Genomic DNA, 20,789 nt, shown 5'->3' on the forward strand with positions numbered 1-20,789 from the left:
TATTATTATTTGTATTCTTTATGACTGTCATTCTGAGTGGCATGAAATGAACTCTCAGTGTAGTTTCGATTTGAACATTTTTTCACGTGTGTATTGGCCATTTGTATGTTGTTGTTGTTTTTTTTTTTTTTTGAGAAGTGTCTGATTTATTTGCCCATTTATTAATTAGTTGTTTGGGTTTGGATGTTAAGTTTTTATGAGGTTTTTTTTTTTTTACAAATTCTAGATATAAATATCAGAAGAGTAGTTAGCAAAGATTTTCTCCCATTCTGTAATTTCACTCTTTATTTTTTAGTTTCCTTTGCTGTGCAGAAACTTTTTAATTAGATGCCATCCCATTTACTAGCTCTTGGAATTATTTCCTAAGCTTTAGGGAAGCTACTTCCCCTACTGAGGAAGTCCTTGCCTGTGTCTGTATGCTGGAATGTTGACCCTATGTTTCTTCTAGGAATTGCATAGTTTTGGGTCTAATTCCTAGGTCTTTGGTCCATTTTGAATTGATTTTCATGCAGGGTGAGAGATAAGGGTCTAGTTTCATTCTCTACATATGGTTAACTAGTTTTCCCAGCATCATTTGTTTAAAAGGTTGTTTTTTTCTCCAAAGTGTGGTTAGGTCACCTTTGTCAAGGATCACATGACTGTTAGTGTATGAGTTTGTCTCTGTGTCTTCTATTCTACCATTGGTCTTCGTGTCCAATTTTATGCCAGTATCATGCAGTTTTTGGACTACAGCACTGTAGTATAATTTGAAGTCAGGGATTCTGATGCCCCCAGCATTGCATTTTTGGCTTAGACTTGCTTTGACTATTTTAGGTGTTTTATTCTTCCAAATGAATTTTAAGATTGTTTTTTCTAGTTCTGTGAAGAATGTCATTGGTATTTTGATGGTGATTACATTGAATCTATATATTGCTTTGGTAGCATGGTCATTTTAACAATATTAATTCTGCCTATCCATGAACATGGGAAATCTTTCCATATTCTGAAGCCTTCTTCAATTTCTTTCTTCAATGTTCTATAGTTTTCATTGCAGAGATCTTTTACCTCCTTGCTTAGATTTATTTCTAGTTTTTTCTTTTTTTGTAGTTGTTTGGTTTTTTTTTTTTTAGGTTATTGTGAATGAAACTGTTTTCCTCATTTCTTCTTCAGCAGATTTTTTTGTTGGTAGGAAAGCTATTGATTTTTTTAAGTTGATTTTGTAGCCTGCTACTCTGCCAAATTTGTTTATTAGTTCTAGCAATTTTTTGGTGGAATTTTTTTTGGATCTTCTAAGTTAAGGATCATATCATCTACAGACTTCTTCCTTTCTTGATTTTATATTTTTATTTCCTATCCTTGCCTAATGGCTCTAGCTAAAATTTCTAGCACTATATTAAATAGGAGTGGTGAGATGAACATCCTTGTCTTGTTCTAGATTTTACAGGAAATGCTTTCAGATTTTCCCCATTTACTATGAGTTTGGCTTTGGATTTTTTATATATATATAGCTTTTATGATGTTGAGGCAGGCTTCTTTTATCCCTAGTTTCTTCAGTGTTTTTATCATGAAAGGGTGTTTAATTTTGTCAAATGCCTTCTCTATATCTATTGATACAATGATTAACTAGTTTTGCTGATTTGACAGCTAATATGACTAAGTGATTTTTGCCCTTAATTCTATTTATGTGATGAATTACATTTATTGATCTGTGTATGTTAAACCATCCTTGCATCTCTGGAATAAAGCCAATTTGGTCTTGATATACAATCTTTGTAATATGTTGTTGAACACAATTTGCTGATATTTTATTAAATATTTTTGTATGTAAACTCATTAGGGATATTGGACTATAGTTTTCTTTCCCTGATGTATCCTTGTCTGGTTTTAATATGAGTGTGATATTGACTTCATAGAATGAATTTGGTAGTGTTCCATTCATTTCTATTTCATGGAATAATTGGAGGAGCATTCGCATTAGTTCTTTAAAGCGCTGGTAGAATTGATCTGAGAATTAATCTGGTCCTGGGCTTTTCTTTGTTGGAAGGCATACAATTTTGGGGAGTATAAGTTTTCAAAATAGTCTCTCATGATCTGCTGGATTTCTGTGATGTCTATTGTGACTTCACCTTTTTCATTTGTAATTTTATTAATTTGGGTCTTCTCTCTTTCTTTTAGTTGGTTTGGCTAAGAGCATATCAATCTTGTTTATGTTTTCAAAGAACCAACTCTTCATTGATCCTTTATATTGCTTAATTCTCCATTTCATTGAATTTGGCTCTGATCTTAATTATTTCCTTCTTTATGCTGGTTTTGGAATTGATTTCTTCTTTTTCAAGGGTCTCAAGATGCATCATTGGGTTGTTTATTTGGGATCTTTCTGATTTTCTCATGTGGGCACTAATAGCTATAAACTTTCCTCTTAGAACTGCTTTCATAGTGTCCCAGAAGTTCTGGTATGTTGTATCATATCATATATTCTCATTTGAATATAAGAACTTTTAGTTTCTCCCTTGATTTTTTTCTACTGAATATTCTTTAGTCAAATGTGTACTGTTCAATTCTCATGTATTTATAAAGCTTCTATAGGATTTTGTTGTTGATTTCTAATTTTATTCCATTGCGATTTGATAAGATGCAAGGAATTATATCTTTTTTTTTGTATTTGTTAAGAGTTGTTTTGTGGCCTAAAATATGGTTTATTTTGTAGAAGTTTCCATGAGCTACTAAGAAAGTGTATTCAGCTGTTGTTGGATGAAATATTCTATAGATGTCTGTTAAACCCACTTAATTTATAATATTTTTCAGGTCCAAAGAGTCTTACTAAGTTTATGTCTGGATGATATATCTAATGGTGAGAGAGGTGTGTTGAAATTAGCCAGTATTATTATACTGGGGTCCATCTGAGGCTTCAATTTGAGTAGTTTCTCTTTTTATGTAATTAGTTTCACTGATGTTTGGGCTCTCATTTGTTTTTCCATCTTGAATCCTCCTGGGTACAGTCTTCTCTGTGCCTGTTTTCCTCATGTTCTGCTAGGTACAAGGTAGGTACTTGCCACATGGTAGGCACTTGCTGGGACAGTGTAGCAGTATTTGCTATGACCTGCAGTATGGCCACCTCAAGATGGCTCCTCCTCAGCTTTCCATGGCCAGCTGAGAAACACAGGGCACTTTTGAAATACCAGTTCACAGTGCAGCTTCTGGATCATCTAAGTTCAGGTTGCTTTTGGGTCTCAAGTTTTTCCATAACAAAATATTTCTGTTGTATTTCTCTCCATGTTTCCTCCCTCTATGGTGAATGTAAGAAATAAGTTCACCTGACCAAACCCAAAGAATGGACTAAGAGACATGAGATATTGCAGTAGTGAGGCTTTTTACTGACAATCTTGCAAGATTAGTGTCTGGGTGAGTAGGCACACTCAGAGCAGTTACAATCACATTTTATACCCTAGTACAGTGTCCCTTCCTCCACCTGTCCCTCATCCCTCATTGGCTGAGTACTAAGGGAGTCTTTCTTAGGTTTTGTTGTCTCCTATAAAGTCACCTAGGTCTTATCGTCTCTTATTGGGTCATTTAAAGAAACATACCTTTAGTTGTCCCCATCTCCCTTTGTTCTCCAGTGAAGGGAAGGCCCTTTGGGGGAGTGAGTGCATCATGGCCCATGCTGCAGTTTATCTCTGTTGAACAGGCTGGCCCCTTCCCTCTCACTTCCTGTTTGTCAAGGGACTGTGAATTTTTCACACTCTGGCATTAACTGCTTGTAACTTTCCATTCTGTTCTCCCCTACTGCTGCTTTTCTTACATCCCAATTTTACATTTAAAGCTAAATACCATATTTTTAAAATGAACCACTAGACTTTCTATTTCTCACAGTGAACCAGTGCTGCTACTGCTGCCTGTCTCAACCAATGGGGCTCCAATGTTGCCTTTCTTCTTCTTTTTTTTTTAAAGACAGAGAGAATTTTAATATATCTATATCTATATATATATATAGATATATATAGATATATTTAGTTTTCGGTGAACACAACATCTTTGTTGGTATGTGGTGCTGAGATTCGAACCCGGGCCACACACATGCCAGGGGAGTGGGCTACCTCTTGAGCCACATCCCCAGCCCTGCCTTTCTTCTTTAATACACAAATATCTGAGTCTCTAAGATATCCTGACTGTCCAATATTGAATTTTAGAGAAATCCTTTTTTTACCCACCTTGCTGAGAAGGAGGACTCCTGCTGCTTGAATCCTAAGCCATGAAACAACTAGGAATTCAGCCTTCCTCTAATCCGCCATCTTGATTCTCCTCCCTTCTGCCCTCATTTTTGACAGCTTTAGGGTATATTTCCTTACCAGTACAATTCATCCATGAAGTGTACGATTCAATGGTGTTTGGTTTACTTACAGAGTTGGCAATTGTCACCATCACTATCTCAGAACCCTCATCAGGCCATCCCCTCTTGAGTCCCTAAGCCATCAACAATTCACTTTCTTTTTTTCCCTTTGCTTTCTTTATTTGCCTATTTGGTGTGCTGGGTATTGAACCCAGAGGTGCTTTACCACTGTGCTATATCCCCAGCCATTTTTATTTTTTATTTGGAGATAGGGTCTTACTAAGTTGTTTAGGTCTTCATTAAATTGCTGAGGCTGGCCTTGAACTTGCAATCCTCCACCCTCAATCTCCTAAATCACTGGGATTACAGGTATGTGCTACCACGCCTGGTTCATTTTCTGTCTCTATGGAGTTCCTCTTCCTGTACTTTCATGTAAATAGGCCCACATGAACTTCTTTGTGACTGGCTTCTTTCAGTTTTTGTGGTATTTCCAAGGTTCACGCATGTCGTAAATTGTATCAATACTTCCCTTTGTCACTTTTAATGATATTTCACTGTACAGATCTACCACATTTGTTTTGCTTTGCTGTGTCATTCCAGAGGCAGTGTGGGTAGGAAGAGAGGATAACTGAGACCCAGCACTGCCATCTCCTAGCTGTGCTACTTTGGCCAAGTGATCTCACTTCTCTTAGCTTCAGTTCCCTTATCTGAAAGCTGGAGACAGTAACAGCACCCACTGTGAAAGAACTTTTTGAGGATTAATCCCTTGCATGGATTTACCATATATAGGGAGTGATCTATGGGAGCCCTTATCACTGTGCTTGTAGAATCACTGGAATTGAAAACTAAGACAGTATTTTGTTTCTCCACTCAGACTTTCCCCAAGTGAACTCTCCAAGATCCCATCCTACACTGAAAATGTGTCAAATGCTAGATAAAATATTTGGGGGACAAATGCACAAATGTAAAGTAAGACACACACAAATGAGCTAGTTGTAAGGTAAGAAACACAAAAGCCAAAAATTGAATGGAAATAAGAACTCTGCTTGATAAATTGAGCAGTAATTCTGTTCACTGCCTTAAAGCATTTGACGACTCCCAGGAAAACTTGAGCATTTTCATGACCTCCAGGGCATTAGGAACAGGAGACAAATCCACAGACTACCCAAGGAGGAAAGTACCATGTAAAACTGGAACTGCACAGGGCTCCACCTGCAGAATACAGTGAATGAGACAAACCAATCCCTTCTTCTAGCAACTAGAAAGAGATTGCATTATCAAAATCTTTGGTACTGGGGTTGGGTCTGTAGCTCAGCAGCAGAGTGCTTCCTAGCATGTGTGAGGCAGTGGGTTTGATCCTCAGCACCACATAATAATAATCAAATAAAATAAAGGCATTCTGTCCATCTACAATTACAAAAAAAAAATTTAAAAACTCCTTGGTACTGGTGAAGAAAAAAAAAAACCAAAACCAAAAAACCACCTGTGGAAATCCAGAACTGTGCCAGTCCTTATATGGCTTCTAAACCTGTATTCGTGCTTATTTAAACATGACTTCAATATTGTCTTTGTGGATCATTCAAAGGATCTTAACTTTATCTTAGAATCAAATTGAGCTTAATCTGGGTGCAGTGGCACACATCTATAATCCCAGCGGCTCCGGAGGCTGAGATAGGAGGATCGAATGTTCAAAGCCAGCTTCAGCAACTTAGTGAGGCCCTGAGCAAATCAGTGAGACCCTGTCTCTAAATAAAATACAAAAATAGGGCTGGGAATATTGCTCAGTGGTCGAGTGCCCCTGAGTTCAATCTCTGGTACCAAAAAAAAAAAAAAAAATGAGCTTAGAATGATCTTGAGTTGGTTATATCTAGAATTTGCTTGGTTGAGATTCCCACAACTAAAATTCCCAAAATAAGAGCTCACCATGATGAACAAACAACAATAACAAAACCCACACAAACACAAGGTCCTTGAGCAGGAAACACAGGAGGCCAGCAGAGACTTAAGTTATTGTACATATCAAACACAGGATATAAAATAATGTAGTTATTAGAGTTAAGTAAAAGAGGGAATTGTAAACATGAGCAAAGAGCAAGAGACTATTAACTGAGTAAATATAAAAGTGAATCAAATAGAACTTTTAAAAAGGAAAAATTTCAAGTTGAAATTTTATACTTGTAAATGATTTTGCCGCCAGGTTACATAGAGCTGAAAGTAAAATTGGTGACTGGAAGGTAGAACCAAAGAAAATACCCAGAATGCTACACAGAAAGACAAAGAGATGAGAAAAAGGGGAAGAGGTGAAGAGATGTGAATGACAGAGGAGGTCTGACATAGGCTGTTTTGAGGTATAGAAAGAGAGGGAAGAGCCCGGGGTCAAGGAGACATTTGAAGACATGATGGATAAGAACTTGTCAGATGGATGAAAGACAATGCATTTTAAATAGGTTGAGAAGTCCAAGGAATATAGAGGAGAGTCCTTTTGAACTTGTCTTACTAGTATTTTCTGTATTACCTTGACTGCAGGACCACATTGGAGACCAAGGTTTTCCCTTTGGGAAACTGCTTTGGGCCTTTGTAGAAAAAGATCACCTCAGCCACTTGGTTCTATGGTGTCCCCTCCCCTGACCCTCTATTCCCAATTCCTGCAGAATTACGAGTCCAGATGAGGAGATTTGAGGAGCTGCTGCCCCATGTGTGTTGGCTGGTGACAGAGGACTTCAAGGAGCAGCACTGGAAAAAGTTTTGCACCTCTGTGGAAAAGATCCAGAAACAATTTGAGGAGCAGAAAGAGCAGTTAGATAAAAGGAAGGTAAGGATCCTAGGACCAACCAGTCCTGTTCCAGAATCAGGAATGCTGGGAGTTCAAAATGGAGGCAGGTCACGGGCAGGGTCAAGCCCAAGGAAAGGAGGTGAGCTAGGTTTGGGATTATTGGATGGGGGCTGAGGGGCAGGAGGCATTGAAAAAAATAAGAATTGAGTCAACAACTTCTTCATGGAAGGTGTTCAGTAAATTCTGTGTTGGAGTAAAGGGAGGAGAGTCTGCTGGGCTTGGTGGAACCATGGTCTTGATCAGATCAACAATGACTCTCCACACTGTCCTTGGAGCCCTGGGACAGGATTGGTGCTGACTGTATTGGACTAAAGCCTTGACTCTGCTGGGGGATGTTCAATGCACCCTCTCTTCATGGCTTCATTCATGCTCCCATCTTGACCTCTCTGACACTGGCTCCTCTGCCCACCCATGGCCCCTCATACACCCAGATCATAGTTCACATTCGTCTTCCTATGGCCTTAATTGACAGAAGACCTAGGCCAGTGACTTCTTGGTCCTGACTTCAAGTCTGGGTCAAAAGCCCTGATGAATTCTGAATTGTTTGATCAAAGGATAGGAATGCCCAGAAGCTCAATCCAAATATTGGACACCCTGCACATTACCAAATAATGGAGTCTCTACACATACTAGAAGAAAAAAGACAGGAAGAGCTGGACCATGCAATCAAGAAGCACAAGGATAATCTTGAGGTCAGTGGTGCCCTTGACTCTCCAGTCCAGGGGCTGAGGGCCACACCAACCTCCAGGAAGATGGTGCCAATGGTCAGCAACAGCCGGTGCAGAGCATGGCCCTTGGTTGGCATGTGGGCCAGAGCAGGCATGAAAGTGGGTGGGTTTTGTAGGTGAAATGTCATTCCTGGGTGTTTCACTTTGCATTTCTTTGGTTTCTGAATTAGTTATTTATAAAATTAGTAACAGTAATTTTTTTTCATGATTCACGATCCATGTCTGGTTTTATTTCTTCTTCAGTGAATTGTCTACATGTGTCTCAGTCATTTCTGAATCATTTCTTATCCTCAAGCCCAAGCACCTCTTGAGGGAAGCCTTCTTGCTCAGACACCAGTTAACTCAGACACAGTGGGCACAGTGGCTTTAGGCTTGGCTCAGCAGCAGGATCCCCAAGGCTCCCTAGGTCCTCCTGCCGAGCCAGCCAGCCCTTCCTCAGCTGCCTTGGAGGGAAGTTCTTCTCCCTGCAGCTCTGCGCTCACCATGTTTCCTCCAGGAAGTCACCAGGAGTTGTGGCCACTTTTTCATAATGAGCTTGGCCTCCTTCACCGAGAAGTTCCTGCTGCAGCTGGACGAACTGATCACCATCGATGACATCCAGGTTGCAAGTAAGCGGCACCAACCTTGCATCTCCAGCCCTGGGGAGAGGGAGGGCTAGGCTGATGGGCACTGGGAAAGCTGCCTTCCCAGCTCCACCAAGGTGAAAATTTTCTCCATCAAGGGAATGGTTTGATTTTGTGTGTTCCTTTGTCTTCATTAAAAATAAACTTTTGACTAAAAAGGCCAAATGCCAGGTGGATCAAAGAATATATGTTAAAAATGAAACCCTAACAGGGAGTATTTTCATACTTTGGGGGTTAGGGACACCTTTTCTAAGCACAGTATGAGAACCAGAAGCCATGAAGAAAGCAGCTGGCCCTTCTCTCATGCCAAAACCAAAACAGAAAAGTGTCAAATAGGGAAAGATAAACCTCAAACTGGAAAACTAGTCCTCACAACCTATGAGTCAGGGAATGGGTAACTACCCACGTGGTACAAAGAACTCTCACAGGTCACATTTTTTAAAGAAGCCAAGAAACAAACACACGCATTTCCAAAGAGAAGCATTTCCTATGACCAGTGACAGTAAAAGGCGTGCCACCTCGCTGATGATGAAGAATGCAAACATGGACATTACTGAGATAGGTTTCTTACCAACAGGCTGCCAGAGGCTTAGCCAGCCCAGGGAGGGTGGTCGGAAGCAGAGGCACCACAGGGCCCTTAGTAGGAGCATTCGTTGATAACTGATCTCTTAAAGAACTCTTGTCACTTCCTGCCAAATCTTGCATGTGCATGCCTTTGACCTAGCGTTCCAATTCTAGGAATTTTCCTGACAAAAATATTTCACCCTTGTCCTAAGACACACATTCAAGAACATTCATCACAGCGCTCTTCAGACGGCAAAACAATTGGAAACAGCACTAGTGTCCATACATAGGGGATTGGAGGTGGGTGACGCTCTCTGCGAGGCTGTGACGGTGGGGTAGTAGGTCTGCACGTGCTAACGCCACAGGGCCCACAGGAGGACCTTTCTGGGATAAAATGAGGGACCAGGATATGCATATGAGTCCATGTTTGAAAAACATACATGATATCAACATGCATACTCTCAGGTATTTAAATAAATCTGTGTAAGAGAGACACAGAGAGTGAGAGACAGAGCCTGGGAGCTGGGCACAGTACTGCTGCTGAGGCTCTGCAGGGTGGGGCAGTGGGAAGCTCCTAACGTCTCTTTTAGTCCCCACGCTAGGTGACGATGTTTAAACTTTTTTTAATGTACATATTACTTTTATAATGATAAGATTACAATCATGTACTCAAATGTTATCCATTTATTGATAGTCTATACTTTTTAAATCCATTCTTTTTCTTTTTATTTATTTGTTTGTTTGTTTGTTTTGGTACCAGGGGCCCTCGACCACTGAGCCCCATCCCCAGCCCTATTCTGAATTTTATTTAGAGACAGGGTCTCACTGAGTTGCTCAGGGCCTCACTAAGTTGCTGGGGCTGGCTTTGAACTTGCAATCCTCTTGCCTCAGCCTTGAAAGCCACTGGAATTATAGGCTTTGCACCCCTCACCCAACTTTCTATTTTTAAAAATTATTACAGAGACAATAAGTGTTCTCTTCAGTAAAGTTAGAAATTCCATAAAAATTAAGAAGCAAGTGAAGAAATCAGGGCCCTTTGCCCTTGCTGTCCACCCTTCCAGGTCCCTCCTCCATGGGGGTGGGGATGGGTAGAGGGCCTATGAGATGTCCTGACTGAGTCCCTTCAGGTGGACCTTGGCCAGGCAATCCCTGCTTTTCTGCTTCAGCATGTTGGGTTGCTGCGCACTGTGATTTACTAAGCATCATCATGGACTAATTCATCCGCTGCTGTTGAACCTGCAATTTTTCATTGCTGCAATTATTCTAAAGAAAACTCCTGTATAGTGGCAGGACTCTGATGGAGTGACAGACTCTTGGCTTACATTTTCTGGGCCAAAATATATACAGCATTTTTGAGGTGCAGGCCACTTTTCAATATCAAAGGTGAGCCTCACCGGGGAAGGCAAGGACCCACAGAGACACTGAGGTTGAAGCCCCATGGAGAACAGGCAGATGAGCTGGCAGCAGACCCCCTAGTGGCACCTTGCACAGTACCACAGAGCTGGACAAAAACCCTGCACCAGGCCCCCAGGAGGTGCTTGCCTGCTCTTATCTAAGCGTTTTGACTTGGGTGGCCAGGTATAGACCTGTTACCATGGCAGATGAAGGTGCAGGTTAAAGAGGTGCCCACCTGCCAGCACACTCTCTCTCCACTGCCCACGTCCCCACCCCCACCTCCATACACACAGCCTTCTCTCCCTGTCAAGAATGCACATCCAGGGGCTGGAGATTTAGCTCAGTGGTAAAATGCTTGCCTTGCATGTATGAGGCCCTGGGTTCAATCCCCAGCACCACCAAAAAAAAAAAAAAAAAAAAAAAAAGAATGCACATCCAAAATGAGCCAAACATTTAATGGACAACCTTGAATGTGTTCTTTCTGGGGGTAGTGCTTAGTTCAGAGCTCATATGAGCTAGCATAAGTCAAAGAAGGCATTGCAAAGCATATTTTGGAACTCTTGGAAGCTGCAGGACAGTCAGAGCATCCAACTTAGGGATTTGGAGGTGAAACTGTCCAAACAGCTCCCCAGACTCCTCTTGCAATGACCCCTGCCACTGCCACTCTACTCAGCTGCATATCTGGTGCATTTAGTTTCTCTGTTTAGGCGGCTCTGCCTGTCACTCCAAGTGGGGAAGTAGAGAGTGAGCCCTACTATCTCTAAATATCGAGGGAGGAGACCCCTTGGTCTCATGCTGTTGGAGAGCCAATGGTTAGTAACCCTTCTCTTTCCTGCCAGGGACTGAGCCCTGCAAGCAGAAAACATCAATCCTCATCCGGAGGAAACTGGCCAGGATGTCCTTGGAGGAAGAGAGTGAGAAGCCCCTGATTGAACGAGGGAGCAGGTGAGAGCCCAGGGCAGCAGGTGGCACCATAAATGGCTGAATCTGCTGGGAGCTGGGCAGCGGAGTGATTAGGGGCACCAGCTGGGAACTTGGACAGACCTGCTAACCTTGGAAAGGCATTGTGTTCTGAACCTCATTCCTCTGTGAAATGAGCATGGCAGTATACCTCATGTGGCTTCATGAAGAGAAAATGAGACTGTTTGGTAGGAGTTCAAAGACACCAAAATGGCGGAGGCAGGGTACAAGAAAAAAACTGCTGGAGGACAAGACAGGGAGATGAGTCATTGTGTCCCTGTTTAGAGTGTCCCATTACTATGATGACTCCCACCACAGGCTTGGTATGGGAGCAAATAGGGTGAGGTCTTCAATCAGGTTCATATAGGGCAGAGACTGCCTCACAGCTCAGCATATAAGACACATATTTCCAGACATGGGGCCTTGAGTCTGCCTCTCTCTCTCTCTCTCTCTCTCTTCTCTCTCTCAGCCCACTCCAGTCTACCTTATGGACCTGGGCCCCAGTTGGACACCCCAACGATAATATGATGAAGTTGTCCATGAGTGCCCATGACACATACTGAGAGTTCAACAGCCACTAAAGTATCCCACAGAGGGAGGCCTGCCCCAGGGGCAGGGACATTCCCAGGTTGCTGCTGGCACCATGAACCACTCCAGCTGACTGTTGTGTGTGACATGAGCTGTTAAAGTGCCCGTCCCCTTTGCCCTGAGAACATGTCTCTGTGAAAGCAAAGAGCTGTGTTCTCAGCAGTGGCCTTTACAGCATAATAAGTGGGCCAGGAACCGCAGACGACCACCTGGCTGGCATACTGAGGAGGAATCTGAGGCCCAAGAAAGGGGAGTCACTGGAGATGTAGCATTCCTTCCCCACACAGGACCCAAGACCACACAGAACTGAAACAGAGAACTTAAAGAAGCACAATGTGAAATCCTCAGTCAGACTTTTCTTTTTCTTTTAATTCAGATATTTAAAACCATGATAGTTGTTGAACTCTTGCAACAGGGGTGGCGGCTAGGCTGGGAATGGTGAAGCCAAGTACTTTTGTTTGTAGGAAGTGGCCAGGAATCAAACCCACCGAAGTCACCATCCAAACCAAGATTCTTGATCGGAAAACATCCTCCATAACCACCTCTAAGACCACCCTGGGCCATCTGGCAGCCGTGGAAGCCCGAGATGCTGTGTACCTGGTGAGATGGGATGGGGTAGCTGTGTCCCAGGGAGCATGGGGCAGCTTAGTTTGGCTGCCTTGGAAAGGAGGGAATTCCCACCCTCAGGACACCCCAACATTTGGTCTGTGGAGTCAACAACCCACATCAGCAAGGCCAGAGCCACAGATCCCAATACCCATCAATATCCTTTGGCACATGACATGAGGGTCATGTCTAGTCTCAGTCCTAGCAGTGGTCTGAGGTGTAAGCCCTGGTGCTGTGGGACCCCACCACAGGACCTGTCACCCACACTGGGTGTGAGAAAGACTGCAGACGGACAGTAGAATCAGCTAGGGAACATGGCAGACAGGCACAGAGGTGACACGAGACCGTGGATCTGCAGTGGGGCATGGTAGCAACAGCACTCACAGCCACGGCTACCTTCTGTTCTTGGCATGAGGCATCTGACTGAATCCTCCTGGGAACCCATGAGGGTTAGTGTCCCCATCTCACTAAAAAGGACATTGATGCCTTAAAAGCACTTGCCCTTCTGTGCCACCGAGTGGCAGAGTCAGGATTTGAACCCAGTGCCTGTTAGACCCCTGTGGAGCTGGCCTGATGAGAAGCTGCTCCCAGAGCCCGGCTGCCATGCAAGCCCCAGACAGAGCAATGGCTGTGCCTGCTGAGTTCAGCGAGGGCTGGAGACCCAGAGGGCTCAGCCTCCTGAGGAAGCCAGGACCCCTGTGCTCCAGGGAGGCTCCCTTGCAGGTCAGAGTTTAGTAGGGTGCAGGGCCCAGAGCCAGAAAGACAGGTGTCCTAGTCCATGTTCCGCCCCTTCCTAGCTGAGTGACACCAGCCAAGTCCAGCCTCAGTCTTCTCATCTGTAAAACCAGGAAGACAATTGGACGTATCTGATGAGAGCTCTTTAGGAGCTGCTTGTCACAGGTGACAGTGTTGTCCCAGGGCTGGGAGTGCAGAATCCTCTCTCATGTGGCCACTCCTGCTGCTTTTTCCCCAGAAATATTTAGCATTGTTTGAGGCGGAGCTGAAAAGGATCCAGAATGACCACAACGTCCAGGTGGAGGAGGCCCAGCGCTGGAAGGAGAGCTGGAAGTGCTCCCTGCAAACCATCCACAGCCTCTACACCTGACACCCTCCCCCACCCCAAATAAAGCTTTATTCTGTGCTGGGCCGTGGCTACAGGAGTCAGTCACTTAAAATAGACACTAAGACTGTGAAGGAAATGACATCCAAAAGCATGCCTGGCACTTCTTTTCATTTCTCCTGAAAGGAGCTCTGCAAAGACAGGAACTAGCAGCCAGGGCATAAGGTATCAGGGGCCTGCCCGGCCAGGATTGCTGGAGAACACCAAATTCTGCCCCCCAGGTCAGGCCTTGAGGGGCACCTGCATGGGCCTACAGCCAGAGGAAAAAAAAATGAAATGAGAATTCAGAGCTCAGGATAAACATCTGGAGAGATGTGCTCCACCCAGCACTCACCTTCTCATCCTGCCAACTGTGGTCTTGGGCCATTGTACGTGACAGGCCTCCCAGGCCTGACAACCTCCTTCTGCGCAGGAAGGGCCCAGTCCTCATCCCCTGCCTCCCCCTGCCTACCAACCAACTTGCCCCTTGCAACCCACCAAGCGCAGTAAGAGGGAAGGGTATGGGGGTGCCCAGGTGAAATCACAGTTGTGGCCTGGATGGGCCTGTCCTGGGCTGCCCTATGTGGCCTTGAGGAACCTCTTGCCAAAGGAGTGAACCCTGAGCCAATGTTCTGCAGCAGTGGAAAAGACTCTCAATCTGGACTTTCCTGGGGCCAGAGTCTTGGAAAATGGAATATAACAGGAAAATCTCTCTCTCTCTTAAGGGTCTCTGCCTGAGTCAGCTGCATAGAGATCTGTCTCGAGACTGTGTGTTTCTGGTTGCCAGTGTTCTAAGTTCTGTTGGAGTTTATCACCAAGGAAGTGAGGTGACTTCAAGGTTCCATTATGTGGGCCCCTTCCTTCAATATGACCTACTCAAAGGCTTATCTGACTTTAAGGTGACAGACTCCTGGGTCAGTTTCTGGAGTATATACATTTTGACTGCTTACCCTCCTCCCCTGTGTCATCTCCTTAATGGGTCCATTTCACCACCACCGGGAGGATCTGCATGCACCCGAGGCCCCAGGGCTGAGCAGACAGAATTGGGTTTAAAACCTCTTTTTTCTTATGGGTTCATTGCCTCTCAGAGCCTCCCCAGTTTCCTAACCTGCACAGTGGGGATCATAGGAGCATCTGCTGCCTAGGGACATCATCAGGTATGTATAATACTTATAAAACCAAATGTGCAAACTTACAAATGGAAAAATTATAAGAATGGGTGGTGCACAGTGAGCAATCCAACTCAAAACCCGCCTGGGTTCTGCCAGTGTAATACTTGAGGCTACTTCCCCTCTGGGCATCACTTTCCATTCTGTGACATGAGGGGATAGAAAGGAAAGAAAATTCACATACTGTCCAATCAGACCATATGGCTCATCCCAGCCTGCATGGCGGGCAATTTCCACAACAGCTTATAATGCTCCCGCCTCCTGGTGTACCTCCATGTGTAACCACTAAGATGTTTGTGGCTCACTTCTGACAGATACAACATGGCAAAAAGTGATGGGATCCCACTCCTGTCTTGGTGAGCTTGGGCTGCTAGGTCAAGGTGCTGACATGGACTGGTTCTGATGAGGTCCCTCTTCTGGGTTGCAGACTGCCAACTTCTCCCTGAGTCTTCAGGTAGCAGAAAGAGAACAGAGCTCTCTGGAGTCCCTTTAAAAAGGTTGTGATTCACGAGGGCTCTATATCATAACTTAATTACCTCCTACAGGCCCCACCCAGCTCTTAATCCAGCGCCTTGGGGGTTAGGATTTCAATGTATGACCCTTGGGGGTGACATAAACAGTCTACTGCAACTTCCAAGATTTAATTACACACACACACACACACACACACACACACACACACACACACAGCTGCTGTTCCCTTGTACTTGCAACGCCCTATGTTCCTTTCTGCCTCTCCCCCTCTCACCTTCACCTACTCCCCCTCATCCCCTCCCTCCCCCCTTGTTTTTGCTTTGGCATTTTTTCTACTGAATTAATAAAAGGAAAGACTCCACCCTTGTGCTTTGTTTTTGATCAGCTTAGACTCTGGAGATGATACTTAATAATAGGAGGTGGAGGTTGGATCTGAGGCAGGAGAACATCCAGAATGACCTCAATGATTCTTCTTTCTCTGGCTCCAGTATGTCTCCAGTAAAAACCCAGGGGCACCAATAACACAGGATGCTTCACGCCCTCTGGTGGTTAGCATGAGCACTGCAGTCCCAGGCAGGAACACTGGGAGACAGTGCTCCTTCAGCTTCAGGGACAAAGGAGCTGTCTGAAGACTCCCAGGGCAGTGTGAGGGGCCTTGGAAGCCTCCCTTGTCCCCTCTTTGCCTACTCCCCTGATGTGTCCCATTCACGCATGAGGCATCCATACCTCCACTAGAACAATGATACCCCCACTTCTAAGTGGGATACCTCAAGGATCCAAAACGGACAGCTTTTATCCCTGAACCCAAGACTCAAGATCCAATGCTCTGGCATCTTCTTCCCTGTAGCAAATCTTCATCCATCCAAACTCCCAGGCCTCTTCTCTGAAGGACCTCCAAGGAGGGAAAAGCATTTTCCCAGGATCTGAGAACACGGTTGGCCAATGATGGAGAACTGGGGTGAACAGACACTTTCTGGGCATATGAAACACTTGGCCTTGCCCACTCCCACCATACCAACTTAACAGGAGGAAACGGGCTCTCTCGCCTGCAGCCCCATCCACGTTGTTGAGGTGGACTCATCCTACTTACAGCAGTCCAGAGCAATACACTGCAGGACCCCAGTGCTATCTTCTCAAGAGTGTCTGAGGACCTTAAGGGACCATAGGTTCCCTCTTTCCCATGCTCTGGGCCCCCAGGAATGTTGCTAGGAGACTGGATGCCACAGCCCTATTAGCAGAGTTGCTTCCAACCTCCTTCTTTCCTCATGGGAGAGGGTCGAGCACTGGCCTATGAAGCAGAGCCTTCTCTTATTGCCTGGACTCTGCGCATCTCCAATGGTGGAGGAAAGTCCCTGGCTCTTTCTGGAATTCGGTTTTCCAAATGTATAGTGAAGGGCTGGATGTGAAACCGCATGAGTGTGTGCTTGGTGAGGATTGGTGTTGGGCTCCATCAACAAGGAAGCGGTATTGGGTGAGATGCCCCAGGTGCACCTGGGTGCAGAAGTCTCTCTAACTCAGGCAGGTGCTGGGGGTCACCACTAGTAACATCCAGGCCTAGAGTCCATGGCCAGTCACACACAAGGGGCTTTGTTTCTGCATCAAGAAGAGAAGTGAGTTCCTGTCTCACCACACCTAGAAGCTCAATACCGAAAAGATCCACAGACAAGGTTGATCTCATGTAGCCGGCTCCACACTCCACACCTGCTGGATCCTGGGTCACAAGTTCACCCCTGGAGCCAGGAAGTGATGTAGGTCTCACTTAAGCCCTAGGACAGAGGGTGAGGAAGTAGTAGTTCCCCTGCAAAAATCTGAGGAGCTTTTCCCAATAGAAGAGGACTTGATGTTGGCCAGGCACCAGCACCAATCTCAGAATCATCTCCACATCTGCCTCTGCCACTGTATCCCAGAGAAAGGACCAGTCTTACCCAGGATTCCCTAGTGGCCAACTTAGGCTTAGGTTAGTACTAGATATGGTTACCCATCAGTCTTGTGTCACATGACAATGGGGACTGTTCTAAGGAATGTGTTAGGTGATTCCATCATTGTGTGACCATCATAGAGAACACTTAGACAAACCTAGATGGTATAGGTTACTTGCTTGATGTGGCGGATGATTCCTCCTCCTCCTCCCCTTCCTCCTCCTCCTCCTCCTCCTCCTCCTCCTCCTTCTTCTTCTTCTTCTTTGCTTGTAGTTATACATGACAATAGAATGTATTTTGGCAAATTATATATATACATAGATTATAACTTATTCTATTGAGGATCTTTTTCTCATGGTTATACATGAAATTACCCTGGTCATGCATTCAAAGACAAGGCCAGGAAAGTTATGTTCAATTAATTCTACTATCCTTCCTATTCCCTACCCCTTCCCTCCCCTTCATTCCCCTTTGTCTAATGCAATGGATTTCTATTCTTCCTCTCCTCACCCTCCCTTGTTTTGGGTTAGCATCCACATATCTGAGAGAACATTCAGTCTTTGGTTTTGGGGGACTGGCTTATTTCACATAGCATGATATTCTTCAGCTCCATCCATTTATCGGTAAAGGCCATTATTTCATTCTTCTTTAAGGCTGAGAAATATTATGTTGTGTATATATACAACCACATTTTCTTTATCTATTCATCTGTTGAAGGGCACATAGTTTTGTTCCATAGCTCCATACTGTTTTTCAGAGCGTTTGCACTAATTTGCAGCCCCACCAACAATGTATGAGAGTACCTTTCTTGCCGCATCTTCACCAACATTTATTGTTACTTGTATTCTTTATAATTGCCATTCTGACTAGAGTAAGATGTAATCTCAGTATAGTTTTAATTTGCATTTTTCTAATGGCTAGAGATGTGGAACATTTTTTCATATATTTTTTGACCATTTGTATTTCTTCCTCTGTGAAGTGTCTGTTCAGTTCCTTTTCCCTTTTATTGATTGAGTTGTTTGTTTTTCTGATATTAAGTTTTTGAGTTTTTGTATAACCTGGAGATTAATACCCTATTTGAGGTACAGGTGGTAAAATTTTTTCTCCCATTCTGTAGGATCACTGTTCACATTCTTGTTGTTTCCTTTGCTATGAAGAATATTTTCAGTTTGATATCATTCCCATTTACTGAAGAGTTGAATTCAAATTACCCCTATTTGCCAATGACATGATTTTATATTTAGAAGAACCAAAAACCTCTACTAGAAAACTTCTAGAACTTATAAATGAATTCAACAAAGTAGCAGGATATAAAATTAACACAAATTAATCAATTGCATTTTTTTATACATCGATGATATATCAGCTGAAAGAGAAATCAGGAAAACTATCCCCTTTACAATAGCCTCAAAAAAAATACTTGGGAATCAATCTGACAAAGACCTCTACAATGAAAACTACAGAATACTAAAGAAAGAAATTGAATAAGGCCTCAGAAAATGGTAAGATCTCCCATGTTCTTGGATAGGCAGAATTAATATTATCAAAATACTACCAAAAGCACTATACAGAATTGATGAAATTCACATTAAAATTCCAATGACATTCTTCATAGAAATAGAAAAAAGCAAACGTGAAATTCATTTGGAAAAAAATAAGAGGCCCAGAATAGCCAAAGCAATCCTCAATGAGAAAAGTGATGTAGGAAGCATCCCAATGCTAGACCTTAAATCATACGCCAGAGAATAGTAACAAAAACATGGCATTGGCACCAAAACAGACATGAAGACCAATGGAACAGAATAGAAGACAGAGACACCCACATAAACACAGTTATTTCATACTAGACAAAGGTGCCATAAACACACATTGGAAAAAAGGTAGCTTCTTCAACAAATGGTACTGGGAAGACTGGAAATCCATATATAAGAGGATGAAATTGAACTCTTATCTCTCACCCTACAAAAAAATCAAAGTGGATCAAAGACCTAAGCATTAGACCAGATACCTTGTGCTTACTAGAAAAAAAAAAAAAGGCCCAAATCTCCATCATGTTGGCTTAGGAACCACCTTCTCAATAAGACTCTTTGACGTAGCTTCTTGATGCAACCAAGAGATGAAGTAAACACAGGACGAATGAGCTGCTGTCTGTAACACTGCACACGGTTTTACGGTAAGCTTTTTTTCATGAGTTGAAGGAGTACAGTCTAAAATAATGATACAAAGGTGGGACAGTAAATATATAAATTAGTAACCGCCACTGATTATCAACATCAAGGATGAGGTACCGTACATGATTATATTGCTATACTTTTTGTAGGACGGGCAATGCAGGTTTGTTTATGCTACAATCACCACAAACATGGGGGTAATCTCTGTTGCACTAGGACATTACAATGCCTATGACATCACTAGATGATAGGAATATTTTTTTTTTGAGAGAGAGAGAGAGAGAGAGAATTTTTTAAGTATTTATTTTTTAGTTTTCAGTGGACACAACATCTTTATTTTATTTTTATGTAGTGCTGAAGATCGAACCCAGCGCCCCGTGCATGCCAGGCGAACGCAAAACCACTTGAGCCACATCCCCAGCCCATGATAGGAATTTTTCAGCTCCATTATGTAATCTTATGGGACCACTGTCATATATTGGTCCATTGTTGACCAAAACATTGTTATGCAATGCATAACTGTCTGAGAACCCCCAAAGTGAATGTGAGACCAAAAAAAAAAAAAAAGGTATTTCTTTCTTTTTCATATAAAAGAACTCGTGACAGGCAGACCAAACTGACCTTGACTAACCACTATGAAAGTTCACAGATTATCCTTCTGTTCTAGCATCTCAGTGTGTGGTTCCATCAACAACATGGTTGATGGAGCTGGTTCCTGGTTCCATCAAAAGTTGCTTGGACCAGTCACTGGAACCAGCCACCACATCTGCATTTCAGAGTACGGGCAGGGGAAATGGAGGCGGGGCAAAGGCAGCCCTCTCAAAGACACCAGTTCCCTCTGCACAGCCTCCTCCTAAGGCCCCCAGCATACTTCTTCCGGACACAGGCAGAAGCCAGAATCCAATCTGATTCCTCTTAGCTGTGAGAAGAGTTAGAAATTTTAAACTTTATTTTGGTGAATTGCTGCCCTGAATAAAACTGTGTCTCTGTATTTATGAATAAGGGGACAAAGAAAACTGTAGAAATCATCTCTCCCTACAGTAAACTCCAAGATGAAGAGGAGATGGAGATATTTTCAGAAGAATTGGGCCTTTGTTACCTAACAACAGCCTCTTTTTTCTTAGTTTTTGTTCATTTGTAGAGAGATGGAAACCAATCAACCAACCTGGTTCCAAATACATAAATGGGATCCCTGCAGCCAATTCCCAGGCAGAACTCATGGAACCACAGTGTCCTTCCTCTGCTCACACCTTGTGAGTAGAACTGAGAAATCCCTTCCTAGTTCATGAAGGGGACAGGGTCTGGAAGCAATGAAGCTTTCAGTCAAGCAGCATATTCTTAAAAAGCTGGTTCA

At 43.5% G+C, this 20,789-nt stretch overlaps 1 protein-coding gene and 1 long non-coding RNA gene across 4 annotated transcripts in view; one reads left to right on the forward strand and one right to left on the reverse strand.

Moving 5' to 3' along the window:
* Ccdc180 (coiled-coil domain containing 180) overlaps window positions 1-13,748 on the forward strand; it is a 62,942-nt gene extending 49,194 nt beyond the window's left edge. The window contains exons 33-38 of one of the 3 annotated variants that reach the window (XM_040286070.2): window positions 6,958-7,118; window positions 7,694-7,831; window positions 8,364-8,475; window positions 11,289-11,394; window positions 12,462-12,597; window positions 13,577-13,748. In XM_040286070.2, coding sequence (XP_040142004.2) covers window positions 6,958-7,118; window positions 7,694-7,831; window positions 8,364-8,475; window positions 11,289-11,394; window positions 12,462-12,597; window positions 13,577-13,708 — 785 coding nt within the window. In that variant the 3' untranslated portion in view covers window positions 13,709-13,748. Of the gene's footprint in view, window positions 1-6,957; window positions 7,119-7,693; window positions 7,832-8,363; window positions 8,476-11,288; window positions 11,395-12,461; window positions 12,598-13,576 lie in introns of those variants that run through there. The other 2 variants (XR_005734021.2, XM_078047846.1) reach the window with 2 other exon arrangements.
* Window positions 1-20,789, reverse strand: part of LOC144377313 (uncharacterized) — a 57,400-nt gene that overhangs the window by 23,194 nt on the left and 13,417 nt on the right. The gene's annotated exons all lie outside the window — the stretch shown is intronic.

This window comes from Ictidomys tridecemlineatus, chromosome 4, assembly GCF_052094955.1.
Source record: "Ictidomys tridecemlineatus isolate mIctTri1 chromosome 4, mIctTri1.hap1, whole genome shotgun sequence".
Classification (NCBI taxonomy): Eukaryota; Metazoa; Chordata; class Mammalia; order Rodentia; family Sciuridae; genus Ictidomys; species Ictidomys tridecemlineatus.